We start from the raw sequence: 26,419 nt of genomic DNA, 5'->3' as shown, positions 1-26,419 counted from the left end.
GACTCTTGTAGGACCCAGATGGGCAGTATATCCAGTCACAGCCTGAAGAGATGGTTTTGCACATAAACCGAGTCATGGTCACATGACATGGAAGTCTTATGATGAAAAATTTAATGTGGAGAAAATACTTCTCCTTTCTTTCCTCTGCTTAATTTTAGCACAAACTTCTTATCTAGATGACAGAAGTGTGTGTTATTCAGTATGGAGTTAAAATCCAAATAAAACCACTACACTTGTAATGAGGAAACAAACATCTCTTCAAAGACAAATCTCCCAGGCACTTTTGGATAATGTAGCACTGTTATGCTGTGAAGTTCATTGAAGCTTTGAAAACTCTGGTATGAAAAAATAAACCTCTGAAGTGTATTACAAAGTTTGGCAACCGGCATCACTATACAGAATGGACACTTAGAGGTTAGCGATTTGGGGGGGGGGGGGGGGAAAGAGAGATATCCGTGTATGCAGTACAAGGAAGACAAGGTGTCCTTGAAGTGTTTCACATAGATTTGGCAGATGCTATTCGGTTAGCTATCAGGTCAATGGAATTCCATTATCAGACTTTTGTAACAAATTACTCAAAACCAACCCTTTTAGAAATTGAGACTCCTTTGGGTTGCGTGTGAAAATAGCATCAGTCTTTTTTTTTTTTAATTAAAATAATCTAAAAAAAAATTAATATTTGAAAAAAAACCACAAGAAAACTTTTGAAGAGAATATTCTAAGACTTAGAATAAACTTCCATCCTTTTGACATAAACAGCCCTCTACAAACACCATCATAGCTGTGCTGTTTGTTAGTCTTTGACATCTGGCGTTATCTGAGTTTTGCTAGATTCCTGGATTATTGTTTCTGTAACAATACAAGCACAGTGTCAAATAGCCCTTGAGTTAAACCTTTGTTTATGGCACAATTAACTGAAATTGTTGGTTGAAATGACAGTAGCATTTATGTACAGTAATCCTCAACTACTTCGTGGTGTTCTCTACTGAATTTTTACTTAATCAAAATGTTGTTGTTTTGAAAAGTGAATGGTATGTATTACCATGCATTATATTGTAACATGGAAGACTGATGTAGAAAAGTGGTCTTTGATGTTTTTTCTTGATATTCTGGAAACTCTGAAGGTATTCATGACACTTCATCTCAGTTAGTAATAGAGGGAAGGAAGGAAAGAAAGTTACACTAGGGTGGCTCCTGATGGCCAGTCCATGAAATAATGCAGAACTTAATTTGGAGGCAGATGTCCATTTTGTCCCATGACTGGAAGTAATGAGCATCCATGAGCTATTGAGATAGAAGGCAAGAAGGTAGGAGATGGTACCTAAGTGATAACGGACACTTTTATCTAATAAAGGAGGACAGAACAAGGCCCTTGGGACAGATGGGCTGCTTTGATTTAAAAGGAAAACTTTGATTTCAAACCAAAAGGTGTCAGTCTTGGAAAGCCAACTTGAAAAGTTTGTCCAACAGATATGCTTACATGAACCAATGTCCATGTTAAATGTACCCCAGAGGGCTAGGGCATTCCCCGTAAGCAACTTATATTGTTGTAACTGGGCAAGGGCCACTAAAGTTAAGGAAGTGAGTGAGTAAGCTGAGATGTGCAAGTTGGAAAGTAGGAATGCTGACCGGAAGACGTTTCAGTGACCAAGTTATATAACTGAGAACATAAAGGAGAGAAGACCATCTATAGACTCATCAAGGTAAGAGAGAAAATGATGAGAGAGGTGAATGAGTTTGTTAACATTAGAAATGAATATGGAGCATTGCAAATGAATGGTGAATCAATTAAAGTTTGGAGTGACTATTTGGAAGAGCGATGAATGAGGAGAATCCAAGGGAGGAATTAAAAACATAAGCTGAACCAGGGCATGATATATTGCATACAGGAAGAAGGCACTTAGGAAAAATGAAAACAGAGAAAGTACCTGGGACAGATGAAGTACCAGTGGTTATGGTGAAGAAATTGGGTGGGAAAGGCATTAAGTATCTTACAAGTCTGTACAACGGTATTCTCAAGAAAGGAAAAATGCCAGATGAATGCTGTTAAAGTCTTGTGGAGCCTATTTTTAAACACAAATGAGATACTACACTGTGTGCTAATTATTGCCCAATTAAGCAGACATCACATGCTATGAAAGTACAGGAGAAGATTACTGAAAAGTGTCTGCATAGGATGGTTGAAACTTGGAAGAGTCAGTACAGATTCATTCCAGGAAGGAGTATAATTGATGCCGTATTTGCTCTACAAATTCTCATGGAGAAGTTCAGAGATCATGGACAGCAACTGGGTATGGTCTTTGTGGACCTGAAGGTGTACAATAGCGTACCGTGAGAACTAGTTTGGTGGAGCCTGAGACAGAGACGTGTGCCAAAATGTCCAGTGAACATTGGTCTGCATCAGGAATCAGCATAGAGTCCTTTTTTGTTTGCTGTTAAGGATGTAAGTGGGAGTACAGAATGAGAGCTGCTTTGAAACATGCTGTTCGCTGATGACTTAGTGATATGTGTGGAAGACTGTGAGACCCTATGAACTAAGCCAACTATGAACAGTGGCAACCTGGTTTTAAGTGCGCTGCATTAAGAATGAATATTGGTAAGATAGAGGCCATGATTACTGAGGGAGGAGGTTTCACCATAAAGGCTATCACAGGCAGAGAGCAGCTGCTTCTACAGAGTCTCTATTTATCTATTTTAGTTTCATCTATAGCAGTGGTTTTCAACCCCATAGTCCCTGGGCTATGTCTAAGGGGTCTGTGAAAGGTTGCTGTTAACATAGAACAGTGGTTTTCAACCTGTGGTCTGCAGACTGCTGGGGATCCGCAGACTATGTCTAAGTTTTCCACAGGGGTCCACAACTCCAACTGAAATTTTTTAGGGTCCACAAATCAAAAAAGATTGAAAACCACTATTCTATTGCATTCACCACTGAAATTCTAAGTGTCAATCTTCGTTCTATAGATGAACCTGGATGCCTGTAAAAGCACCTGGAAAAAAGGAGGGAGAACCGGCATAATTAGGTAACCTTAGGGACAGCTAAGAGGAGGAGAGATAAGATTTGTTCTCAGGGAGTGGAGCTACCAGTGGAACAATTAATTGTTTCTCATGTAAACAATTGCTGCAGTTACCACTATGAAGTTGAGCAACTGCGAATAGGAGGGCTGGAGGTCTATGAGATACTCTATCAATATGACAGGTTTCAGAGTAGCAGCCGTGTTAGTCTGTATCTGCAAAAAGAACAGGAGTACTTGTGGCACCTTAGAGACTAACAAATTTATTAGAGCATAAGCTTTCGTGGGCTACAGCCCACTTCTTCGGATGCATATAGAGTGAAACATATATTGAGGAGATATATATACACACATACAGAGAGCATGAACAGGTGGGAGTTGTCTTACCAACTCTGAGAGGCCAATTAAGTAAGAGAAAAAAAACTTTTGAAGTGATAATCAAGATTGCTCAGTACAGATAGTTTGATAAGAAGTGTGAGAATACTTACAAGGGGAGATAGAGCCATTACAAACATTGAATCTATCAATATGTGGTCCACATTATGAAAAAGTCTGAGAGTCCCCAGATCTAGACAATTTATTCTAGGGCTCTGTGCAGGAAATCCAGGGACAAGAAAGGAGCAGAAACAGAAAATGCATATAATTCATTTGTTGGGAGTCAGTTGGCTTCTTGAGAATTTATCAGATGTATCCACTGGCTGTTTCACAACCAGTAGCATAGATATCAGGTCCTTATGGGTACATTTAACAGATAAGTGTATAATTTGTAAATGATGCATTTTCTCTCATGTCACTTTAAGAACAAAAAGTACATACAGTTCAGAAAGCTGATGAGTCATTTATTTAAGAATAAGCACAACTTGGATCAAATAATAGCTTTGAAAGTTCAATCTACAGATTTTTTTTTCTTATCGCTACAGATTTTAGCATTTAACAATTTCTAGCATTTCAGAGAGAGAAAAGGAAATGAAAATAGGTAACATTAAAATCATTTAAAACCAGCAACTTTTATAGAAAGCTACTGTAATAATGAAGCAAGTATTAGATGCATGTACTTCTTGGCCTGGTCTTCTCAGAATGCTCATATTGGACTACAGGTCTAGCTGTATCTACACAGACACACAAATACACAGCAAATCTCAGTAAAACCATCGGTCCTGGAGTGTGAGACTACATACCCATATATTCACTCTGCCAGAACACACACACAGAAAACCAAAACAAAAGGATGGAAAAGGAAGCTCTCTGAATTTACTCATAGGAAATGTTTTTGTTTTACATCCAGTTTAACCAGGCTTTTCAACATACAGTCAAACTAGAACATTTTATGAAAAGTATGATGTATTCCGAGTGGATACTCTTCATATCTAATGTTGCTGTTAGCTCTAGGTGAATAGTCTCATAATCCTAGAATGACAATCAGCCAAAAACTAATCCAATGCACACTACTCTTGTCAAATAAAATAAAGCAGGCCAAACTCTCTCTGACTTAATACTTGAGAAAAAACTCAGAGTCAAGATATCACCTGCCATGTTCCAGGTGGGCCTTGAGTGGTTGATTGGAGGGAAGGCTTTGAGCCGGGCCAACTGCTTCGAGCCAGGAGCCTTATAAAAAAGCAGCTGGTTGTGAACCGAGTGACAGGCGAACAGAGGGAGTTTGCCTGGGAGTTTGCTGGGGGGGGAGGGGGGAGACGGGGGTTCCCACAAAGGGGGGTGGTTTTTTTTTGGCCTTTCAGGCTTTTGTGAGCAGTAAATACAACATCTGAGGTGGTTCTTAGAAGGAAGACATTATGCATAGTGAGCGATCAGCTGTTGTGACCTGCACAGGATGTATCACGTTTGTCTTTCTCCAAGAGGATAAAAGCGACTTCGTCTGTACGAAGTGAAAGCTGGTCTCCATATTGGAAGAGAAGGTTAAAGGACCAGCGACCCAGGTATCAACCCTGCGTTGCATCAGAGAAAATGAAGACTTTCTGGATAGAAGTCAGCATTTGGTACTGCAGGCACAGCTGCTGAAGAATCAGAGAGAGCAGTGCAGAACGGGGAAGAAAATTGGCAGCATGTGACCTCTAGAAGAAGAAAGAGGAGAACCCATGTACCCCCAATGCAGATAGAGGTAAGAAACCATTTTCAGGCTCTCTGCACAGGTACTGCAGTGGAGAATGGTTTGGAAGACTCATCTGAGGGAAGGGATCAGAAGGAGACCACATCAACCCAAAGGCATGGGATGCATTGTCCCAGGGGGTTCCACGACCACCACTCCCAAGAGGAGGAGATGGGTGGTGGTGGTTGGGGACTCCCTCCTAAGGGGGACGGAGTCATCCATCTGCAGTCCAGACCGGGAAACTCGAGCTAGAAACCTGGAGCTAGAATTCAGGATGCGATGGAGTGTCTGCCGAAACTGATCAAGACCTCGGACCGCTACCCCTTCCTACTTCTCCACATGGGCACCAATGATACTGCCAAGAATGACCTTGAGCAGGTCACTGCAGACTACATGGCTCTGGGAAGAAGGATAAAGGAGTTTGAGGTGCAAGTCATGTTCTTGTCCATCCTCCTTGTTGAAGGAAAAGGCCCAGGTAGGGACTATCGAATTGTGGGGGTAAATGTGTGGTTATGCAGGTAGTGTCGGAGAGAGGGCTTTGGATTCTTCGACCATAGGATGTTGTTCCAGGAAGAAGGATTGCTAGGAAGAGATGGAATCCACCCAATGAAGAGAGGGAAGAGCATCTTCACAGGCAGGCTTACTAACCTAGTGAGGAGGGCTTTAAACTAAGCCCGCCGGGCGATCGCGACCTAAGCCCAGAGGTAAGTGGGGAAGTGAGATACTGGAAGGAAACAAAAGGAGGAGGGTGCAACAGGGGAGGCCTCCTGATTCATACTGAGAAAATAGGGCAATCAGCTAGTTATCTTAGATGCCTGTACACGAATGCAAGAAGCCTGGGAAACAAGCAGGAAGAACTGGAAGTCCTGGCACAGTCAAGGAACTATGATGTGATTGGAAAAACAGAGACTTGGTGGGGTAACTCACATGACTGGAGCACTGTCATGGATGGGTATAAACTGTTCAGGAAGGACAGGCGGGGGTGAAAAGCTGAAGGAGTTGCATTACATGTAAGAGAGCAGTATGACTACTTATAGCTCCAGTATGAAACTGGAGAAAAGCCTGTTGAGAGTCTTTGGGTTAAGTTTAGAGGTGACAGCAACAAGGGTGATGTTGTGGTGGTCGTCTGCTATAGACCACCAGACAAGGAGGATAAGGTAGACGAGACTTTCTTCGGACAACTAACAGAAGTTTCCAGATCACAGGCCCCGGCTCTCATGGGGGATTTCAATCACCCTGACATCTGCTGGGAGACCAATACAGCAGTGCATAGACAATCTGGAATGTTTTTGGAGAGTGTTGGGGACAACTTCCTGGTACAAGTGCTGGAGGAACCAACTAGGGGAAGTGCTCCTCTTGACCTGCTGCTCCCAAACAAGAAAGAATTGGTAGGGGAAGTAGAAGTGGGTGGCAACCTGGGCAGCAGTGACCATTAGATGGTTGAATTCAGGATCCTGACAGAAGGAAGAAAGGAGAGCAGCAGAATACGGACCCTGAACTTCAGAAAAAGAGACTGACTCCCTCAGGGAACTGATGGGCAGGATCCCCTGGGATGCTAGTATGAGGGGGAAAGGAGTCCAGGAGAGTTGGGTTTATTTTAAAGAAGCCTTATTGAGAGTGCAGGAACAAACCATCCTGATGTGCAGAAAGAATAGCAAATATGGCAGGCGACCAGCTTGGCTTAACAGAGAAATCTTCGGTGAGGTTAAACACAAAAAGGAAGCTTACAAGAAGTGGAAACTTGGACAGATCACTAGGGAGGAGTCTAAAAATATTGCTCGAGCATGCACAGGTGTAATCAGGAAGGCCAAAGCACAACTGGAGTTACAGCTAACAAGGGATGTGAAGGGTAACAAGAAGGGCTTCTGCAGGTATGTTAGCAACAAGAAGATGATCAGAGAAAGTGTTGGACCCTTACTGAGTGGGGGAGGCAATCTAGTGACAGATGATGTGGAAAAAGCTGAAGTATTCAATGCTTTTTTTGCCTCGGTCTTCACAGACAAGGTCAGCTCCCAGACTGCTACACTGGGCAGCACAGTCTGGGGAGGAGGTGAGCAGCCCTCAGTGGTGAAAGAACAGGTTAAGGACTATTTAGAAAAGCTGGACACGCACAAATCTAATGCATCCAAGGGTGCTGAGGAAGTTGGCTGATGTGATTGCAGAGCAATTGGCCATTATCTTTGAAAACTCATGGCGATTGGGGGAGGTCCTGGACGACTGGAAAAAGGCAAATGTAGTGACCATCTTTAAAAATGGAAGAAGGAGAATCCGGGGAACTACAGACCAGGCAGCCTCACCTCACTCCCTGAAAAAATCATGGAGCAGGTCCTCAAGGAATCCATATTGAAGCACTTGGAGGAGAGGAAGGTGATCAGGAACAGTCAACATGGATTCACCGAGGGCAAGTCATGCCTGACCAACTTAATTGCCTTCTATGATGAGATAACTGGGTCTGTGGATATGGGGAAAGTGGTGGATGTGATATATCTTTACTTTAGCAAAGCTTTTGATACGGTCTCCCACCTTTTTCTTGCCAGCAAGTTAAAAACGTATGGATTGGATGAATGGACTATAAGGTGGATAGAAAGCTGGCTAGATTGTCAGGCTCAACGAGTAGTGATCAACGGTTCAACGTCTAGTTGGCAGCCGGTATCAAGCAGAATGCCCCTGGGGTCTGTGCTGTGGCTGGTTTTGTTCAACATCTTCATTAATGATCTGGATGATGGGATGGATTGCACCCTCAGCAAGTTTGCAGATGACACTAAGCTGGGCAGAGAGAGAGATACGCTGAGCTCCTACCATTGCTAGCATCAGTGAAGGAAACTGCCTCATGTCCAGACAGACCTCATGTCAATGATCCCCTGTATTCTCCTCTTTCCTCCACGAAAAACAAACAAACAAAACAAAAAATTTCTACATGGTAGGATTAGTGCGCAATTTTAGGGAAAACTTCCTAGCATAAACAAAGGCTCTGACTTTCTGCAAGTTCCTTGGGGTTCCTATTCTCATGTGTCTTCGGATTTGAAGAAACAGACTCATATATCCTCAACTTCCCGCCTGTGAATAAATTGTTTCCACCCTTCTGCAATAAATTAAAGCAGCTGGTGGAAGGAGAACACACTTATTTTACATCTATTATTTCAAGCCCCGTGTCTGGTTGCAGCAGATATTGGAAACTAGTGTTGGGTGTTATGTTCATATTTGCAGGGTTTTCTTTGCAACCGTAAGGGCTACAGCCTTTTCAAAACAAGATATCACTTGGATTTTGCAGATTCTGATGAAACTCACGGGGCTGCCTCTTCTCAAGCAACAGGAGGCGGCCCCAACTTTTACTGAAGGGTTGGAAGGGATGTTGGCCTATCAGACTCCTCCTGTGGAAGATGGGTGATTTCTGGTTGGTTTAGTGTGGGTTTAAATCTGGTTTGTTTGTTTGAATAGGTTTCCTCTGTAATACTTTTTACTCTATTAATAAATATATGTGCTTGAAAAAGCTGTGTGGTCACTGCTAAATACCACTGTCATTGTCCTCTCCATCACTCATAAAAGAGGGGGTTTGCCCCACACCACCCAGCTCTGGGTCCTGCCTTCCCATTGGTTCCCCTTTCCCACAATCAAACTGACTATGGGCAGCCCCTCCCACTTCCTGGTTGCGAGCAGGTCAGGACATCCCTCTGCAATGGGGGAGGCAGTAACTAGCAGAACTGGGTGGTGTAATGGCAGAGCTCCGTCCCTGCTGGCATGATGGACTGACGATGGGCCGGCCAAATTTGAGTTGCGCTGCAACCTGGCACATGGGGTCCTGCTATTCCCTGTCTCCATTTTGCTCCCCCATAGACACAGGCTCCACCTCAAAGGGAGCCCATACACCAGGATCCTAATGGTCACAGGCTCCAGCTCCATCCCACACCACCCAGCGCTGGTTACATCCCAAACATATTGGCATATGGAGGCACATGACTTTCCAAATTACACATGTGCAACGTATAAGGTTGTCAGCTAGTTATTTTATTATTGAGTGGCCCTGGGGAAACCAGTTTATTTCTACTTGTTACTCAAGTCATCAGATTCTGAAATAAGCATAGTCCCTTTGGCTGAGGGGACTTTTACCTCTGCTAGTCCCCACCTGTGTTTTTTGAATTGTGTGTTTTTAAGACTGGTAAATGCATATATGTGGCAAAACAAGAAAACAGAGCAGGAATCCATACCTACACATGCTGGCCTTTGTTCTATCTGTAGTAGCTGAGTAGATGTGTGTTAATAACGCAAAGAGATCTGTCCTTTAAATGCCTCACCCCTGTCTCAAGTAAGCTCACTTTGCTTGGCAGCAGCTGTAGACAGCAAAAGCCAGTTTGCCAGAACATTGTTCACTCCCTTGAGGTCAGCTGCTGACAAAGTCATCAAATAAATCTTGACTCAGCCAGGCGATAGTTTCTGCCTGAGTCACTTCATGTCTATCATCAACAGTTATTAAAATGAGAACTTCTTTTTCCTATTTCTTATAGAGTTTATTGAAACCAAAATGATCACCCCTTCTAGTCAATTATGAGGTTTTCTAATTTCACAACCCAGCATTGTCACTAAATGTTCTGTTGTACATCAGGAGAACACCATTTGAGGGTGTTATTACAAGTCTTAGATAATTCATAAGGACTTCTGAGAGCAACATGTTTTGCTTCCCTATGATTTTAGTGATTAAAAAAATCAGGGAAATGCTGCCACCACTATTGGAAGTCACCCAGTACTTGCTTTCAATTGCTTAGTAAGTGTCAAGAGTGTGATGCAGCACTTCTCCCATGATAAAAAGCCTCAGCAGGAAACTATCAATTCTATTGTAGCAATTAGAGACTGTAATTACCAAATTATTATGCATAAATATTTTCATAAAATCTCATTCTTTAAAAATGCTCTGTTGGTTAGTTATATACTGTCAAATTAAATGATGAAATTATGTGCTTGGTGGACATGATCTTGGAGGGATGAAGAGAAATTTTGTTCCCATGGAAGACACACCTAAGAATTTTTAGTCTATAGATTGTTTTCTCTGGCAGCCAGAGAATCATCTCCCTGAATAGGGATGAATTTTGTAGGCCTTTAGGCAGAAGGGAATTTGAATGCTTTCTGAACATAGACCAACTGTTGATGCTGCTCTCATTTTGATAGCAACAGATTCATGTAGCACTGTCCAGCCTTTGAGGATTTGTTTTGTTTTCTACCTAGGAATTATTTTTAGCGTGCTCATCTACAAAAAAGTAGAACACAAAGCAGCAACAACAACATACTAACACTTTGCAATTACATTGCATTTTTTATCTGAAGATTTCACAAACTTTACAAATCTATCCCTGTTTTGCATGAGGAAACTGAGGCTCACACAGGTTAAAGCCAAAATTTTCAAGCACATGTTCTCTAAATTTGGGTACCCAACCAGACATAGCTAAGTCTTGATTGACAGAGGTGATAAGTACATGCAACTTCTACTGACTTCAACTGGATTTGTGCATGCTTAATCGCTCTGAAAAAAATCAGACCATAAGTGTTAAGGTAACTAAAAACGGAGATAGGCCAATGTAGTGGATGTGCAGTATTTGAACATTTTTGCCTATTTGCCCTACAATGAGCCAAGTAGCAGAGTACGAAAGGAACCCAGGCCTCCTGACTCTCAGTACTCTGCTCTACTCCTTCCCCTCATTCTCTCTCAGAACAGAGATTTTATCTACTGAGCATATCCAGTAGCAATGCTTCAACTTTCCAATTCTGCCTTTGATAACTAGACTGGAAACTACTGATACCATAGTAACAAAGAAATTTGAAAATCTGCTCTTTCAAAGCAGTGAGTCTGGGAAAAGGCAAGGTGGAACTGTCCAATGGCCATCATCAGTGGATTTCAGGAAAGTGATCAGAGGGGATTAGAAATTTTATTTTCAGCTCCAAATGACCAATTGTGTGTGACAAAATATGCTTCTCCCTTTCTGAACCCACAGGGCATTGTACTCAACAAAATGGGTGCAGCAAAAGATCTTAAAAGTAGAGATTAATTAGCTCTGAAAGTATGACAACACATTTCTGCTGAGTTATGCAGAGTCTCAGTCCAGACTCAGAGAGTAATCTCAGAGCAGAGCTAGCAAAAGATTCTGAATCTTATCCATAAAGTATTGCATATTACTGTATTTACCATAAGGAGACTATGAAAACCCGTCTAGGTACCAAATTCCTGCCTGATGTATGGGTAAACATATGGGTTTTCTTTAAAGCACTAAGTTCTATAACTCTAAAAAAACTACTAAACCTCCCCCCCCCCAAAAAAAAATTAAACAAAAGAAATAATAAACAAGTATACAATGGGATAGAATAATGTGGTTACAGACTTTTTTGTAAGATATCAGCATTTGCAGACTGTCACAGTATCTAGGCTTTCGTTGCTGAATTATGAACTTACAAATGCTGAAGGCAGGAAAAGGACTCCAAGTTCATATGAACGAATCATCAGTTGCGTGCCGTTTTTCTCCAGAGCTCCCCAGGCAGCTTTGGAAAGATTGGCACTGCAAAGAGACAGACAGCAGGTCAGTGTGGCACAATCTTCACAGCAGCAAAACACTCAAATACTACAGCTGCAACAACAATGTACTTGAATTAGAAGTAAAACCTTTCCCCAACCAGAAAGTCCTTTCACAAAGAGAATAATTAGGGCCTTGATCCTCATTACTATTCCCTCAGTGCAGTGGGGAACTGTGTAAGTGCCACATAACAGGGCAGTCGTGCAGTACATATATAGATAAGTACTATGTATTATGAAATTCAATATGAATTTAGTATAGTTGATGCTCCCAGATTCACAATGTGCAAATAACCAACTTCAGCCTTTGCATTATTACCTGGGAACCTGAATAAGGAATCGTGACTAACCAACCACATTTGACAGGTTTCAGAGTAGCAGCCGTGTTAGTCTGTATCCGCAAAAAGAACAGGAGTACTTGTGGCACCTTAGAGACTAACAAAGGCCTTTTCCCTTATCTATCATTCCTGGAGATGAAAGGATCTCTCCCTAAATGGGATTATTTTACATTTCTTGAGACATTTATGAACGAATATGTATGGAAAATTAATAAAGCATAAGGCATTTTCTCTCATTGACATTTTCTCCTTTGATAAACTCCATGAAGATTACTTTATAAAACAAATAATTTTTAAAGCAAATGTTACATTATACTTTCAGCCCATAATGTCCCTGCTCCCTTATCAGCAAGAGAATAGCTTTCAAATTGAATCTGAATCAAGAAAATATATGCGGTTCCATTATCAAAATCTGTTCACATTAAATTTGAACTGATAAACACATAATAGATGCCTTCTAGCTGGGGGTGAGGAGGGAGACTGATTTTGCATTAGTGATCTGAGTTGGCTGGATCAGTACTTAGTTTGGAACATAAGAGCTGACATATAGGGTCAAACCAGTGGTCGATCTAGCCCAGTAACCTCGGTCTGACAGTGCCAGTGCCAGAGCTTCACAAGGAGTATACAGAAAAGGGCAGCTGAAGAATCCTCACCAAACAAGGAAGGAATTTTAAAAGCCAGTATACAAAAACTGAAATCAAGTACTTCTCTAATATTTTGACCTCTAAGGATATGAACATAAATATTATGAATAAGATATGCTGACAAACATTAATGTATTTTCTTCTATTAATCTATTATTCTTTTGTCTTTGGGAAAATAAAGACTGTGTTCTTGAAGATAGGCTTGAGAGGAATTTTATAGCTTGGGAAATGAATAAATCATGTTTCATCTTTGAGTATTTGTCCACATGGATCCCTCTCTTGGTGCTCATGCATGCGAGACTGGGTTCTTTTGGCCAGCAGGGTTCATTGGGGCCACACCCCTACACGTCCTCGCACCACCCAAGGGTATAAAAGGGCAGGCGCAGACCCTACTGTCCTTCAGTTCTTTCTTACCGCCCATGGCAGAACGACTGAACCGCTGCACTGTCCGCCTGCTTTCCTAGCAACCAAGAAAGAAAGAAAAACTAAACCGCTGTGCTGAAAACCCAGAGATTAAATCTTGTCCCTCGTATGACATTTCTATACCACTAAGTGATGGGCATTCTAGGTGCTTTTTTGTTTAGGCAAGGGGCATATTCCAGAACGTTGCTCTATCTGCCACTCATTTTCCAAAGGCCCACCTGAGATTATTCCTTCTGGAGTGCTCCAGGAAGGCCTCTTTGGACACAGAAAGGAAGGACCTAACAAAGGCATAGTCCCCTGCCCAGACCCTCTTAATGAGTGCCCTGGAGATCCGCGATTCTACCCCAGGCTCCAGGGAAACATTGGACCCCAGTCACGGGCTTCAATCTCTGTCGCAATAGCTTCGAAAAGGTGCAGGAGGGATCATCATCGCTCCAGAATTGAGCTGAGACACAGGTCACCCTCCCCCAGTGCCTATGAAAAACAGACACAAAAATCACCACAGGTCTCACTCTTCTCAAACTCAAAGGGCAGCCAACATCCTGAGAAAGAACCCTCTGGTGCCTTGGTACCAACTATTAAACAGGTGCCTATAGTATCTCCACTGCACCTCTGGATCATCCTTCTTCTGGTACTGACCTCCTCACTAGCCAGTTCCTCAGCATCATCCCTATTGGCACCTAGAGCATGTGTGTGTACTGGGTGATTTAGCTGTGGGCCCAATACAGGAGTCACCTTGCTGGATAGGCTGAAGGTGGTGCTGGTCAGTCTCCTGGTCATGAGACCTCGGTAACACAAACAAAATAGGTAATACCAACTCTATCCCCTACTTGAGTATAAGTGACATCAGAGTGCCTTAGTATGCCTGAAAGGGTAGCCTCACCTGCGGAGATGGTGTGTTCCTTCTCATCCTCCCCATCGGTACACAGGAGGGTTCCTTTCCCACTCACCCTCCTATCCCTTCACAAGGATCACAATGGGAATCCAGGAGGGACTTTAGGGACTGCTTTCAGCAGGAAAAGGCATGGACTTCAGAGACCAGCCCCACAGTATCCTTCTCTGCCTCCACCAATCCAAGATTCATGTGCCTATCAACCTTGGCCCTACTAGGCACCCTGGGGTATGCAACCCACATACTTGCAAGCCAGTAGCTACTGCCCCCACTCCCAGGGATAGATCCTCTTCTCCTAAGAGGCGATATAGATGTTTCCAGCCAGGTCAATTAATACAGCCTCAGATACTAAAGAGATGGGAAGAAGAGAGAAGCGTATATCAGGCAGATGAGGGAGAACAATTAATCCCGGCCACAATTCCCTTATCCTTCCCTAATGAGGCAGTGAACCCCTCAATGTTTTCTCCAGTTGATGATTTTAAGGCATTCCAACATATTAAATAAATGGCAGAGGCTCTTGACATAACAGTGGAGGAGATGCAAGAGAAACCACACAAACTGCTAGACATTTTGCACTCTCCCTTCCTTGCTTGGTAGGTTTGCCATACTGATAAATAAGGGGATTACTGGAGCTTCCAAAAGACCTCCTGCCTCAATTCAAGCCACATCCAAATGTGCTGACAAAAAGTTATCAAGCCCCTTCCAAAGGTTCTGAGTACTTTTATTCTCCCCTTATAACACGGATCTCTTGTTGTAGCTACTCTCCGGGGATCCAAATCCTAAACAAGGGTTCCCAAATCAACACTTAGGGAGAAAGACTTTAAAGCTGGACCTATTTGGATGAAGTCTGTCTGTCAGCCAGCCTCCAGATGCTAGTAGCTAATTACCAAGCGCTTCTCAGAAAATATAATTATTTACACTAATCTCAGTTTATGAACAGGTTCATTTTGAAACACAGGGAAAAACTAAAATCTATAGTGAATGAAGGGCAGCTGTGTGAAAATGAAAAGTTAATTTAAAGAGAGCTGATTAGGCTCCTAGGTGAACTGGTTCACATCCACACAGATTCTCTATGATTCTGACATATATTGCTTATTGAAACAAAGATGACTCAGACTCCTTTTTTATAATTTACAGATAAGCAACCCTTATAAATCCTAAAAAAAAAAAAATCAAGGAGGTTCTGTCTACTTGGTTATAAACACTACTACTGGGGGAATTCTGTGCCAAAAAACTAAAAATTCTGCAAAATTCTGCATATTGTATTTGTCAAAATAACACAATATAATCATGTCAGTTACAATTATTTTGGTACTTTATTTCAAAATATTTGTCAGCAAGTTGTCTAACAATACAGACCAAAAAAGTTTTTTGACAAATAGATTCCTTACTAGGCATATTAATACAGAACTCTGTGTAATTCATTTAAATTACAACATAGAACAGTATTTCCTGCACATGTCAGAAGCAGTGCAAAGGCTTTGGGGAGTCAGGGGTAACAGAAGAACTGAGGGAGAGGGAAGGAGCCTAGGAGTGAACCTGGAGGGTGTTGGGTGTCGGTGGGAGGGTTTTTCTTGGGGGTGGGGGGGCGGGGGGATTGTTAGGGTGTTGGAAAGTCTCCTCCATGCAGACCCTGGCTGACCCCAAGCCTCTCCCATTCAGTCAGGCACATCTGTCTCTGTTCCCGCACCCCTCCTCCCCATGGGTCTCTGCAGCCCCCCTTCCCTGTCCCAATCCTCAACGCTGTTACCCCACTAGCTCCTGAGCCCATGCTCCAGTCTGTCCCCCCACTAGCCATTCTGAACCCGAGTCTGTGACACCCCCCCCCCCCCGCAGCCCTGTGTGGCCCACTCTGTTCTAACCTGGCTCTGCTAGAAGGGTGCTGTGATGAACTCTACTTCTGGGGGAATTCTGCAGCACTGGGCATAGAATTTTGTATTTTCCCACATAAAACACATTTTGCCTAAAAGTGCTGCAGGTCCGCCTTTTGCCCACCAGAAACCGCTGTGGTGCTAGAACAGCCAGCATGAACGCAGCTGGGTGTTCTGGCACTACAGCTACCTCTGGTGGGCAAAAGGCAGAACTGCAGCACTTTTAGGCAAAATGTATTTTATGAGGGAAAATACAAAATTATGCGAGATGGGGGAATTCTGCACACCCGCAGATGTGCGGAATTCCCCCAGGAGTAAAACACCCAGTAAGGAACTCACAGCAATGCAATCAGAATTTAGCTGGTTGAGTATTTTAATATTGAAATAAATTAAATCTTCCTCCTTAGATTTCACTTTTATGTGATTCCTAACTGTTTCATGATTTCCCCCCCACCCCCATCACAGATAATACAAACCTGAATAGTACACTAATAAGCAGAAGTTTTGAAATTTTCACTTAACAATTCACAGCTGACAGTTTTAGGATTCTACACAAAGAAAAAAAACACACATCCAATGAGTATCTTTTAAAAGACTATGTTTAGGGGTTGCTTAAACTTGGCAAACTCTTTTTCTGGTGCTTTCCCATGTGGACTTTACAGATGCTCATACATACATACATGCATGCATGCATACAACCATTCTTTCAAACCCTCAAAAAAAATCAAAAGGCTGAGATGTCTCCCAGTTAATAAAAACAAAAGACAAAAAATAAGATAACAGGTGTTGGAACTCTTCAGTTCTTCTAGTCTTTGGGCTCATGTGGAACAGGAGATGTAGCTGGGCACAGCACTTTCATGCTAGCAGGCTCTTCAGGTGCTGGCAGACTAGTCACAGACTGCCTTAGCCTGTTGGTTGCCATCTTCACTTTGTTTCCCCTAAAGAGGCAAGCCTTGGGTATCAGGAGTATCAGTCTTCCCTCAAATGGCTTGTAGACCCAAGGGATAATGGACTTTCATTTTACGCATGGGGAGAGTCTCGACTGCTCCCCTTTATAGCACCACCTTCAGAACTCTTCAGTGAGTTCAGAGAAGTGGTGAGTGGTACAAAGTATGACTTGAATTGAGTCAGCCTTGCCCAGTCAGGTTTGAGATGGGTAATATTTAGATTAGTGTTGGATTGGAAAAGTCATGCTTAAGCCAACAATTTAAAAAAAAATATATATATATATAAATAAATATATATATACACACACACAGACACACACAGACACACACACACGTGATCCTCAACAAAAAAATCAAAATGAAAGCAGCACAAAACCACTTTTGAGGAAGTTCACAAGGCCCCCACTCGGGATGAGAAGGTCTTGCACTGATATCTGGCACTATTCGTGGAAAACGGGCCATCAAAATTCTATGAAAATAACAGGTAGCAAAAACAGCAGCAACTCAACATGCATCCATCAGTAATGTTAAGAATAAATTTGGACATCTTATGACAGATGTTTGACTCTTTTCTTGCAAACACGACAATTTGGCAACAGTTCTAAGAACTGGTTCATAAGATATGCAGCTTATCTCTTTGGAAATTTCCATCTTGTGGGGTAAATTTTACTTTTAAAGCTTATCAAGATAAAACCCATTCAAAATAAAAATAAGTAACATTTATGCAAGGTCTGTATTCTGACTCACACTATTCCTCTCACAGCTGATAACCTACACTTCCCTACAAGCAGCCCTAGATCCATTATGTACAGCAGCATGGATCATTGCCACATCTGAAGCGATGAGGAGGCTGTCCTATCTCCAAGCATCGGGAATATGGAAGGAGGTCCAAATCACAGTTGAGGACTCTCTTTTGGTGGACAATGACCTTTTTAAAGATCAATAAGGCATTCCACTCATTGAAGAACTCCATGGATATCCTGCGTTCCCTGAGCCTGTACATCCCAGCCCTAAGAAAGAAGCAAGACAGACCCAAGAGCTCCTTCAGATAGCATCGCTCTGCTCACTACTACTACAATCCTCAGAGGACTTTGGAACCACCAAGGAAGAAACAGGGATTTCAGTGCAGATAACCCTGTGCCTCTCTCTAATTTGTAGCACCATCAGCATCTTTCTCCTGGCAGTAAAACTAATGCCTGGAGAGCCCGACAGAATGTCCTGGGGATCTTTATTTCCATTCCCTCCCTCCCCCCGTTTGGCAACCATCTCTTTTTTGGGAAGTCTGAAAAGGGATCACCTCAGACCAATGGGTCTTATCGTTTATCAGCAGTGGGTACTAAATTCAATTCCAGTCCCTTCCTCCATCTTACCCTCCTTCTTCATCCCTTTTCATCAGGGATCTCTCTCAAGAGAGGGAGTGAGCCTCTTGTTTCAATAACTCAAAAGTAGAGGAGGTGCCCTTAGAATTCAGGGGTAGGAGTTTTTATTCCTACTATTTTCTCATTCCAAGGAACAAGGGTTGGTATCGCATTTTGGCCCTTTGATGTCTCAACAAGTTTATATGTCGTTTCAAGTTCAGGATGACTCTGGTCTTCAGAATCCCTTCATTAGATCAAGTCTAGCTTGTGGCTCTCCACTTCAAGATGCCTATTTCCATCTATCTATAAAGTCAGCCCATAGGCAATGCCTCAGATTCCTAGTAGGAACATCTCTCCGAGTACAGGGTCCTGCTCTATGGTTTTTCCACAGCATCAAGAGTGTTTACCAAGTGCTAGGTAGTCACGGCAGTTCATCTAAGCAGACAAGGGATCCAGGTTTACCGGTATCTTGCTGACTGGTTGATCCAGGGGAGTTCACATTACCAGCTGACTTGATTTGAGTAACCTTAAAGCTCTTTGCTACAATGGATCTCAAAGTCAACACATAAGAATTCACAGGAGCCATGTTAGATTTTCAGGTCAGTGAGAGCTTAAATTCTACAAAAAAAAAGATTCCAAGCTATAGCAAACCTCAACCAACCACCTTCAAACTCACCCAAAGACCTCAATGAGAGCATGCCTCTGACTTCAGGGACACACAGCCTCATGCAGCTATGCAACACTGTTTACCAGACTTTGCCTATGTGCCATACAAAGGTGGCTGAAATCAACATATCTACTCAACAAATACCACATGCACATGCTGGTCATGGTCCCACAAGAAGCCTTCTCCTCTTTAAACAGGTACAAAGACACACTTCAGATGTGCAAATAATGCATAAAGAACTCAATGATGCAGAACATCTTTCACAAGGAGGGATACACATCCATAGACCTATTTGACACAGAGGAGAACAAGTGTCAAGCTCCAAGAGGGATGCCAGTCTGACTCCCTTGTCAAATGTCTTGGCCATCTGCATGGACACCAGGACTGATGTATGCCATTCTGCCAATCCCCATGATACTGAGAGTTCTGAATAAGCTAAAATAAAATGCAGGATCCATGATCTGATAGCCCCAGCATGTGCCAGGCAGTTTGGTATTCAGAACTTGTGAATGTCTCAATGCAGCCCCCACTAGCTTTAACTGCTCTATTCAATGTAGTATCACAGCACAAGAGTCAGATACCCAGATCATTACATCTAACAGCCCACATACTGGCTGTTTGACACCCACTGAAGAAAGATGTTCAGCTGAAGTTCAGAGCTTTTTTTAACAAAGCAGGAAAGCCTCAACTATGCCAATACATAGTTAAGTGGAAGAGGTTTTCCCACTGGGCATCTCAGTAGAAGCAGTCTCCTTTGACAACACCATTTAATCAATATTGGATATTAACTAGCCTTGAAACACTCAGGACTTTCTATTAGTTCCATAAAGGTCAATTTATCAGCAATATCTACACATCACTGTCCTATCCAAGGTAACACCATTGTTTCCCATCTGACAGTGGCAAGATTTCTTACATTTTTCTCACAGAATGGGAGCCCTTCCCTCCTGGGACCTCAATATAGTGTTAACAGGGTTCACAGATTCCCAAGCCAGATAATTCTCTGATCACCTAAGTCTGACCTCCTATATAACACAGGCCATAGAATTTCTCCAAAATAATTCCTTTTGAGTCTCAGTAAATTGTCCCAATGGTTAATTAATCCTCACTGTTTAAAAGCCTTATATCCAGACTGAATTTGTCTAGATCCAATGGTTGGAAGTTGAAGCATGTTATATCTTCCTCTGCTTGACTGAAGAGCCCATAATTAATTTGGGTTCCTCATGTAGGCACTTACAGACTGTGTTCAAGTCGCCCTATAACCTCCTCTTTGTTAAAGTAAATAGATTGAGCTCCTTACAGTCTGTCACTAAAATACAGGTTTTCTCATCCTTTAATCATTCCTGTGGCTCTTCTCTGAACCCTCCAATTTTTCAATATCCTTCTTGAATTGTGGACACCAGAACTGGACAGAGTATTCCAGCAGGGGTTGCACCAGTACCAAATACAGAAGTAAAATAACTTGTCTACTCTTTTCTTGAGATTCCCGTTTATGCATCCAGAGATGGCATTAGCCCTTTTGTCCACAGTGTCGCACTCAGAGCTCACGTTGAGGGTATTATCCCCCAGTCCCCTCCATATCTTTTGTCAAGAGTCACTGCTTCCTAAGTCTCCCATCTTGTACGTATGGCCTACATTCTTTATTCCTAGGTGTATAAATTTAGCCATGTCAAAATTCATATAATTTGCTTGAGTCCAGTTTACCAAGTGATCCAGGTCACTCTGTATCACTAACTGGTCTTCTTCATTATTTATCACTTCTCCAATCTTTGTGTCACGTGCAAACTATCACTGATGATTTTATGTTCTCTTCCAGGTCACTGATAAAAATGTTAAATAGCGTAGGGCCAAGAATCAACCCTTGTGGGACCCCACAAGCAACACAACCACTCAATGATGATTCCCTATTTACAGTTACATTTTGGCACATCAGCCAGTTTTTAATTAATTTAAGTGTGCCATGTTAATTTTGTATTGTTCTACTTCTTTTAATCAAAATGTCATGCAGTACCAAGTCAAATGCCTTATAGAAGCTTAAGAATATTACATCAACTCTATTATCTTTATCAAACTTGATATCTTTTTTTGACGAGAGTACAAGTTAGTTTGTTCTGTTTTCCAGAACACCCACACTCCACACTACCTTTGGGACATTAGCAACCTTCCAATACCATCAGTCAATCAAGACTGACTTTTTAGTAGCCTTTACATCAGCTTGACTGGCTGGGGAGATTCAGGCTCTCGTGGTAAGTCCCCCTTATATATGTTTCATAAAGACAGTGTTATTTTCGGCTCATCCCAAGTTTTTGCCCCAAATTGTTTCAGAATCCTATATGAACCAATTAATTAATGTCTCAGTTGTCTTCTCTCACACTCACTCAACCTTGGAGGAAGCTACTTCATACTCTTGATGTAATAAGGGCATTACCATATTATCTTAACAGGACAAAATTACTCAGGAACACACCTAGGCTGCTCGTGGCCTTTGCAGAGATGGTTAAGGGTCAGGCAATATCCTCACGGAGATTAGAAAAATGGACCTTCAAATGTAGAAGAACATGTTTTGAGCTAGCCAGGTTAGACCTATCTAGCCATATAATAGCTCATTTCACTAAGACTCCGGCAGCCTCAGCTGCCTGTTTGATGACTGTCCCTATTTCCAGAGGCTGTAGGGCAGCTATGTGGAGCTCAGTCCACACTTTTACTAGACACTATTCTTTGGTAGAGGCTTCCAGGTCAGATGCCCATTTTGATAGAGCTGTCCTATAATCCTTGTTTAGAAGGACTACCTGTTTCCAAGAAAACAGGTAACTGCTTGCTAGTCACCAAGAGTGGGATACACGTGGACAATCACTCAAAGAATGGTTACATACCTTACAGTAACTGTGGTTTGAGATGTTTTGTCCACATGGCTCCCATGACCCACCTCCTTCCCTGCTATTAAGAAGTCCTACTCCTTCTTTGATTCTGTATTGGCAAAGGAACTATGGGATGTTGGGGCATGTTCCTTTCATTAAATGTCCTTAGATGGGTGTGTGTGTGTGTGTGGGGGGGGGAGTCGGGGGAGTGAGGCAAAAGGATATCTAGGGTATGAATGCAGCCCCAGTGGACACTAGCAGCCAAAAGATTCTGATCTTATGCACACAGGTTCCTGTGCGCCAAGAGTGAGATCTATGTGGATGAAATACCTTGAAAAAACAGTTAGATATATGAGGAAATGTTATATATCTAGATCTATCTAGATATATAGCATTTTCTCATATATCTATCTCGATATAGATACAGAAATAGCCAACCTCACCAAATTCCTAAAGAAAAATTTCCCTTTTACAGTGACAAGATCTATTAAAAAACCACAAACGTCCTGCATGGTAGAAATGAATTAATACTGATCAACTTCTGTGGACAACCTTTACATCATCTCCAAGAATCACAGAGAAACATCTGGGGGGGGGGAAGGGGGAGAAAGAAAAAAATCACCAAATCAGCACGAATTAGTCCCGTATATTCAATGGTAAATCTCCTAAAATGTCAAAGACATTCAGTAGCAAGTACTGAACATTACTTCCATTTCTTAACTTATCTCACCACAGTATGGATACTTGAAAATACTCCTTACACTTGTATTTTGTATATTTACTTTCACTGTTGCACTGAGAATGACTGTCTACATCAAATAGAAAGAGAAATTGTTTCTTAAAAGAATAAATAAGATAAGGCAAATTACTGATTTCCCCTTGTGAGCCAAAGGTAAATGATAAAGAGAGTAAGAAAATAGTCGTATAATAGAATTCATTTGTTCTGTCCAAATTTTCTTTCCTGTTTTGTTTTTTTTTGCCAAATATGACATGCATTTTGTACAAAACAGTACTATATAAGGGAAAATTAGTGAAGAATTTTAACTGCCAGTTATTCCCCTTCACTGATTTCTGCATTGAATAGTGGGAAGCCTCCATTTAATTGATTGTAAGTGGTTACTTCCACTTGCAAAAATGTTTTGGTTATGGTCATCATGCTTTATTTTTATTAAATATTCATTCAGTTACATTCCTAAATTACTTCTTAAATGGATGATTAACTTATGCTGGTGGAAGCCAGGGTGAAGCCATTGTGCTTAAAAGCAGAATGCCGATATCAGGGTGTTGAGCCAAAGCTGCAAAAGCACAGAAGCACCCAGGTTTACTGAAAAGGCAGGGACAACCTCTTATAGTTCTGGGTGAACTCTCAAAGCATCACCCTATCTTTGACGGAATTATGTAATATTAAGAGACACACTAGCTGGGATATAACTTAATTTCTCTCAAGAAAAGACAGTGGACACATTAGATACATTATGTTAAACCAAAAAGACACAGGACACGAGAGAATTTGACTAATTCCCTTGCACTTATTGCTGGGATTGTACAAGGTATAAGAAAAAACACAGTATTTAGTCTAGGGTGTCTAATTAAGTTAACATTCATACAGTGCTTTTACGTCACACACACTATGTTCCCTATCCTGAAGACACTTTAGCATGTGTATAACTTTACTCATGTGTAACCCCACTGATTTCTAATGGTTCTTCTCATGTAGTCAAGTAACGCATGTGAGTGTGTGTGCAGGATTGGGGTCTATATGAGGGAATGCAATATATAATCATATTTACCCTCTTTGTAAAGTGCTTTGAGCTCTACAGATGAAATGTGACACATAAAAGCTAAGTACGATAATAGGTAAAAAGCACTATTCAGTATTGGGTTAAGATAATGCATAGAAAATTAGCCCAAAGGTAAATGTTTGAAAAGAGAAACCCTTGTTTTCAGAATGGAAACGGATTTGTAACTTAACTACTGCAACAAAAATATCCAAATAGTCTGGGTGGCTAACATTTTCAGCCTAAAACTACCCTTAGATTTTGAAACCAAGAGGAGGAGGAGAGTCAATTGAGAGTGAAATTAAGGTTTAAAGAGGATTGATATGGGAAGGAGAAGAACAAACAAAAAATAAATGGAGGCATCTGGAAGAAAGGAACAGTTAAAAAAAACAACAAGATTAATATTTTTGGCAAAACTCCTAAGCTTATGCTGTTGACTATTTTTCCCCTACAGCCACCACTCCTCCAACCTCCCCTTCCAAACCTTAAGTCCATTTAAGGTGCTTCTGTATCAGCATAGGCAGCAATCAACACTTTGCACTTAAACGAATGGCTGTGGTGGGCTAACAGTAGGGCTGACAGACCCCTGAGGAGATCAATTTCATCAGCTCCATGTCAGCCCTACTGTCCACCAACCTAGGGAACAGACATGTGAAAACTGATCCACGATCCAGGAATCCCAAGTTCAGCTATCAGTTTTTACTGTAATTTTAAAGAAGTAAACCAAGATATGTAGAATTTGGGACTAAAGAGCAGCCGTTGTTCACGTAGTCCATTCCTCACTATGAAGGGGCTGCATCTGACATCAGGTACATCCAGCCAACCCTTTCAGTAGCATCAGTGTTCAAAGCTTAACAGTTTGATGTTCAATATTCTCTTTTTCTATACGCAGCAAGCCTTACACCTCAGCTTCCCTGTTAGACAATGACAGCAGAGAAATTTAGTAAGTGATCTCTACCAATACTTCTCCCTCCTCCCCCGCCCCACAATTTTGACCTACGTTTAAAAGTTACTTCTAATTGTTAACAGTGAGGAAAATCATAGAATGACACCCAATTTAAACTACAGTAGGGAAAAAATAAGTACTTGTCTCTAGCAAATCTTTTGAACTACTGGTTAGAGTTATAATCCACACTCTGTTTGACTGTATTAGTTTATACTATCAAGAGTGAATAGATTTGAATATGCTAATGTTCCATAGGGATCTCTTGCTAAGGAGAGGGTCTCATCAGGAGCAAGCACAACATACAACAGTAGCAACTTCATAGCATTAGCTAATATTAGCTTGTACCATTGCTGACACATGCACACATCCTCAATATTTCAATGGAAATTCTGTTCTAGTTAAAAAAGGGTACACTATTTTGAACTTCACTCCAGAACCAAGTCACCGTCTCTCTGCAGCAGTGACTTTCAGCAGCATTCTTTGAAATATACCAATTTTTCACTAGAATATTGGACTTTCAGAGGAGACATACATACCAGCTAACATTTCTGAGTTTTACTGAGCACCATTAAACTTTTTAAAATTGCCCTTTGAGCATACTATTTAAATCAGGCCAAGCTGAACAAATATTAATACCCCCTTTCCCAAATACTCCCTCCCCCCCCACAAAACACCAGAAATACATTTGTGTGGGGGCTTGGGGCCTGGAATATTAAACTCCGAGCAATTAAATCATAAATGACAATATTTGGACATGACTAGCTATTAGCAACTCAGCATGTATACAGCCCAATGCGCTCCAGAGATATACTCTTCAAACGAAACAAATACAGATTTCATCTACTTGACACATTAATGTTCCCAAAGACTTTAATCATGGTACAGAATAACATCACGATTTCTTATTTATGTTACCCTAATGTGCTCCTTTCAACCAACTTAGTTTTATGAATAAAAATACTTTCTACCTTATCTTAATTGATCCAGTCCCTGGGATGACTACCCTCTGTGTAGCAACACACACATTTTTCTAGAAAAAGATAAAAAAAAAAAAAAAAGAGGCTACACCCAACAACTATGCGCCTTCCTTACGTACAAAATGACACTTACTACAGTTAAGCGTGGAAGAATTCATTTCTTTTTTTTATAATTTTGATGGATAATACTAATATTTATTTTAAGCATTTTTAAAGATTAAATATTCACAATTGCTTAAAACCCATAAGATCATGCATTTTTTCAATTTTTTGTCTAAATTTTCACTGTTGCAGGAAATTATGGGGAGAGGCCTGACAATTTTTTAATGATAGTGGATGCTGAGATTCAAAAAGTTAAAGCTTTATCACCATTAAGACAAAAATTGTCCACATCACATCAAACTATTGGGGCTGTCAAGCGCTTAAAAAAATAAAATTGCAATTAATCACAATTAATCTCGCTGTTAAATAATAGAATACCATTTATTTAAATATTTTTGGATATTTTCTACATTTTCAAATATATTAATTTCAATTACAACACAGAAACGAAGTGTACAGTGCTCACTTTATATTTATTTTTGATTACAAATATTGACACTGTAAAAAAGAAACACACCTCTACCCCGCTATAATGCTGTCCTCGGGAGCCAAAAAAATCTTACTGCGTTATAGGTGAAACCACGTTATATCAAACTTGCTTTGATCCGACGGAGTGCGCAGCCTCACGCCCACCCCCACCCCGCCAGCGCTGCTTTACCACGTTATATGGGGTCGCGTTATATCGGGGTAGAGGTGTAGTATTTTACAATTCACCTAATACAAGTACAGTAATGCAATCTCTTTATCGTGAAAGTGCAACTTACAAATGTAGGGGTTTTTTGATACATAACTGAACTCAAAAACAAAACAATGTAAAACTTTAGAGCTGACAAGTCCACTCAGTCCTACTTGTTGTTCAGCCAATCGCTAAGAAAAACAAATTGGTTTACATTTACAGGAGATAATGCTGCCTGCTTCTTATTTACAATGTCACCTGAAAGTGAGAACAG

The 26,419-nt window shown here is 41.3% G+C and overlaps 1 protein-coding gene across 2 annotated transcripts in view; it reads right to left on the bottom strand.

The window, feature by feature from the left end:
- Positions 1–26,419, bottom strand: part of TDP1 (tyrosyl-DNA phosphodiesterase 1) — a 119,844-nt gene that overhangs the window by 24,489 nt on the left and 68,936 nt on the right. For both annotated transcript variants that reach the window (XM_026651483.2, XM_026651485.2), the window contains exon 14: positions 11,552–11,654. In XM_026651483.2, the coding sequence (XP_026507268.1) occupies positions 11,552–11,654 (103 nt within the window). The remainder of the gene's footprint in view (positions 1–11,551; positions 11,655–26,419) is intronic.

Source organism: Terrapene carolina, unplaced genomic scaffold (genome assembly GCF_002925995.2).
Source record: "Terrapene carolina triunguis isolate 2854851 unplaced genomic scaffold, T_m_triunguis-2.0 Scaffold96, whole genome shotgun sequence".
NCBI classification, from domain to species: domain Eukaryota; kingdom Metazoa; phylum Chordata; order Testudines; family Emydidae; genus Terrapene; species Terrapene triunguis.
This window is presented reverse-complemented; position numbering and strand designations above follow the sequence as displayed.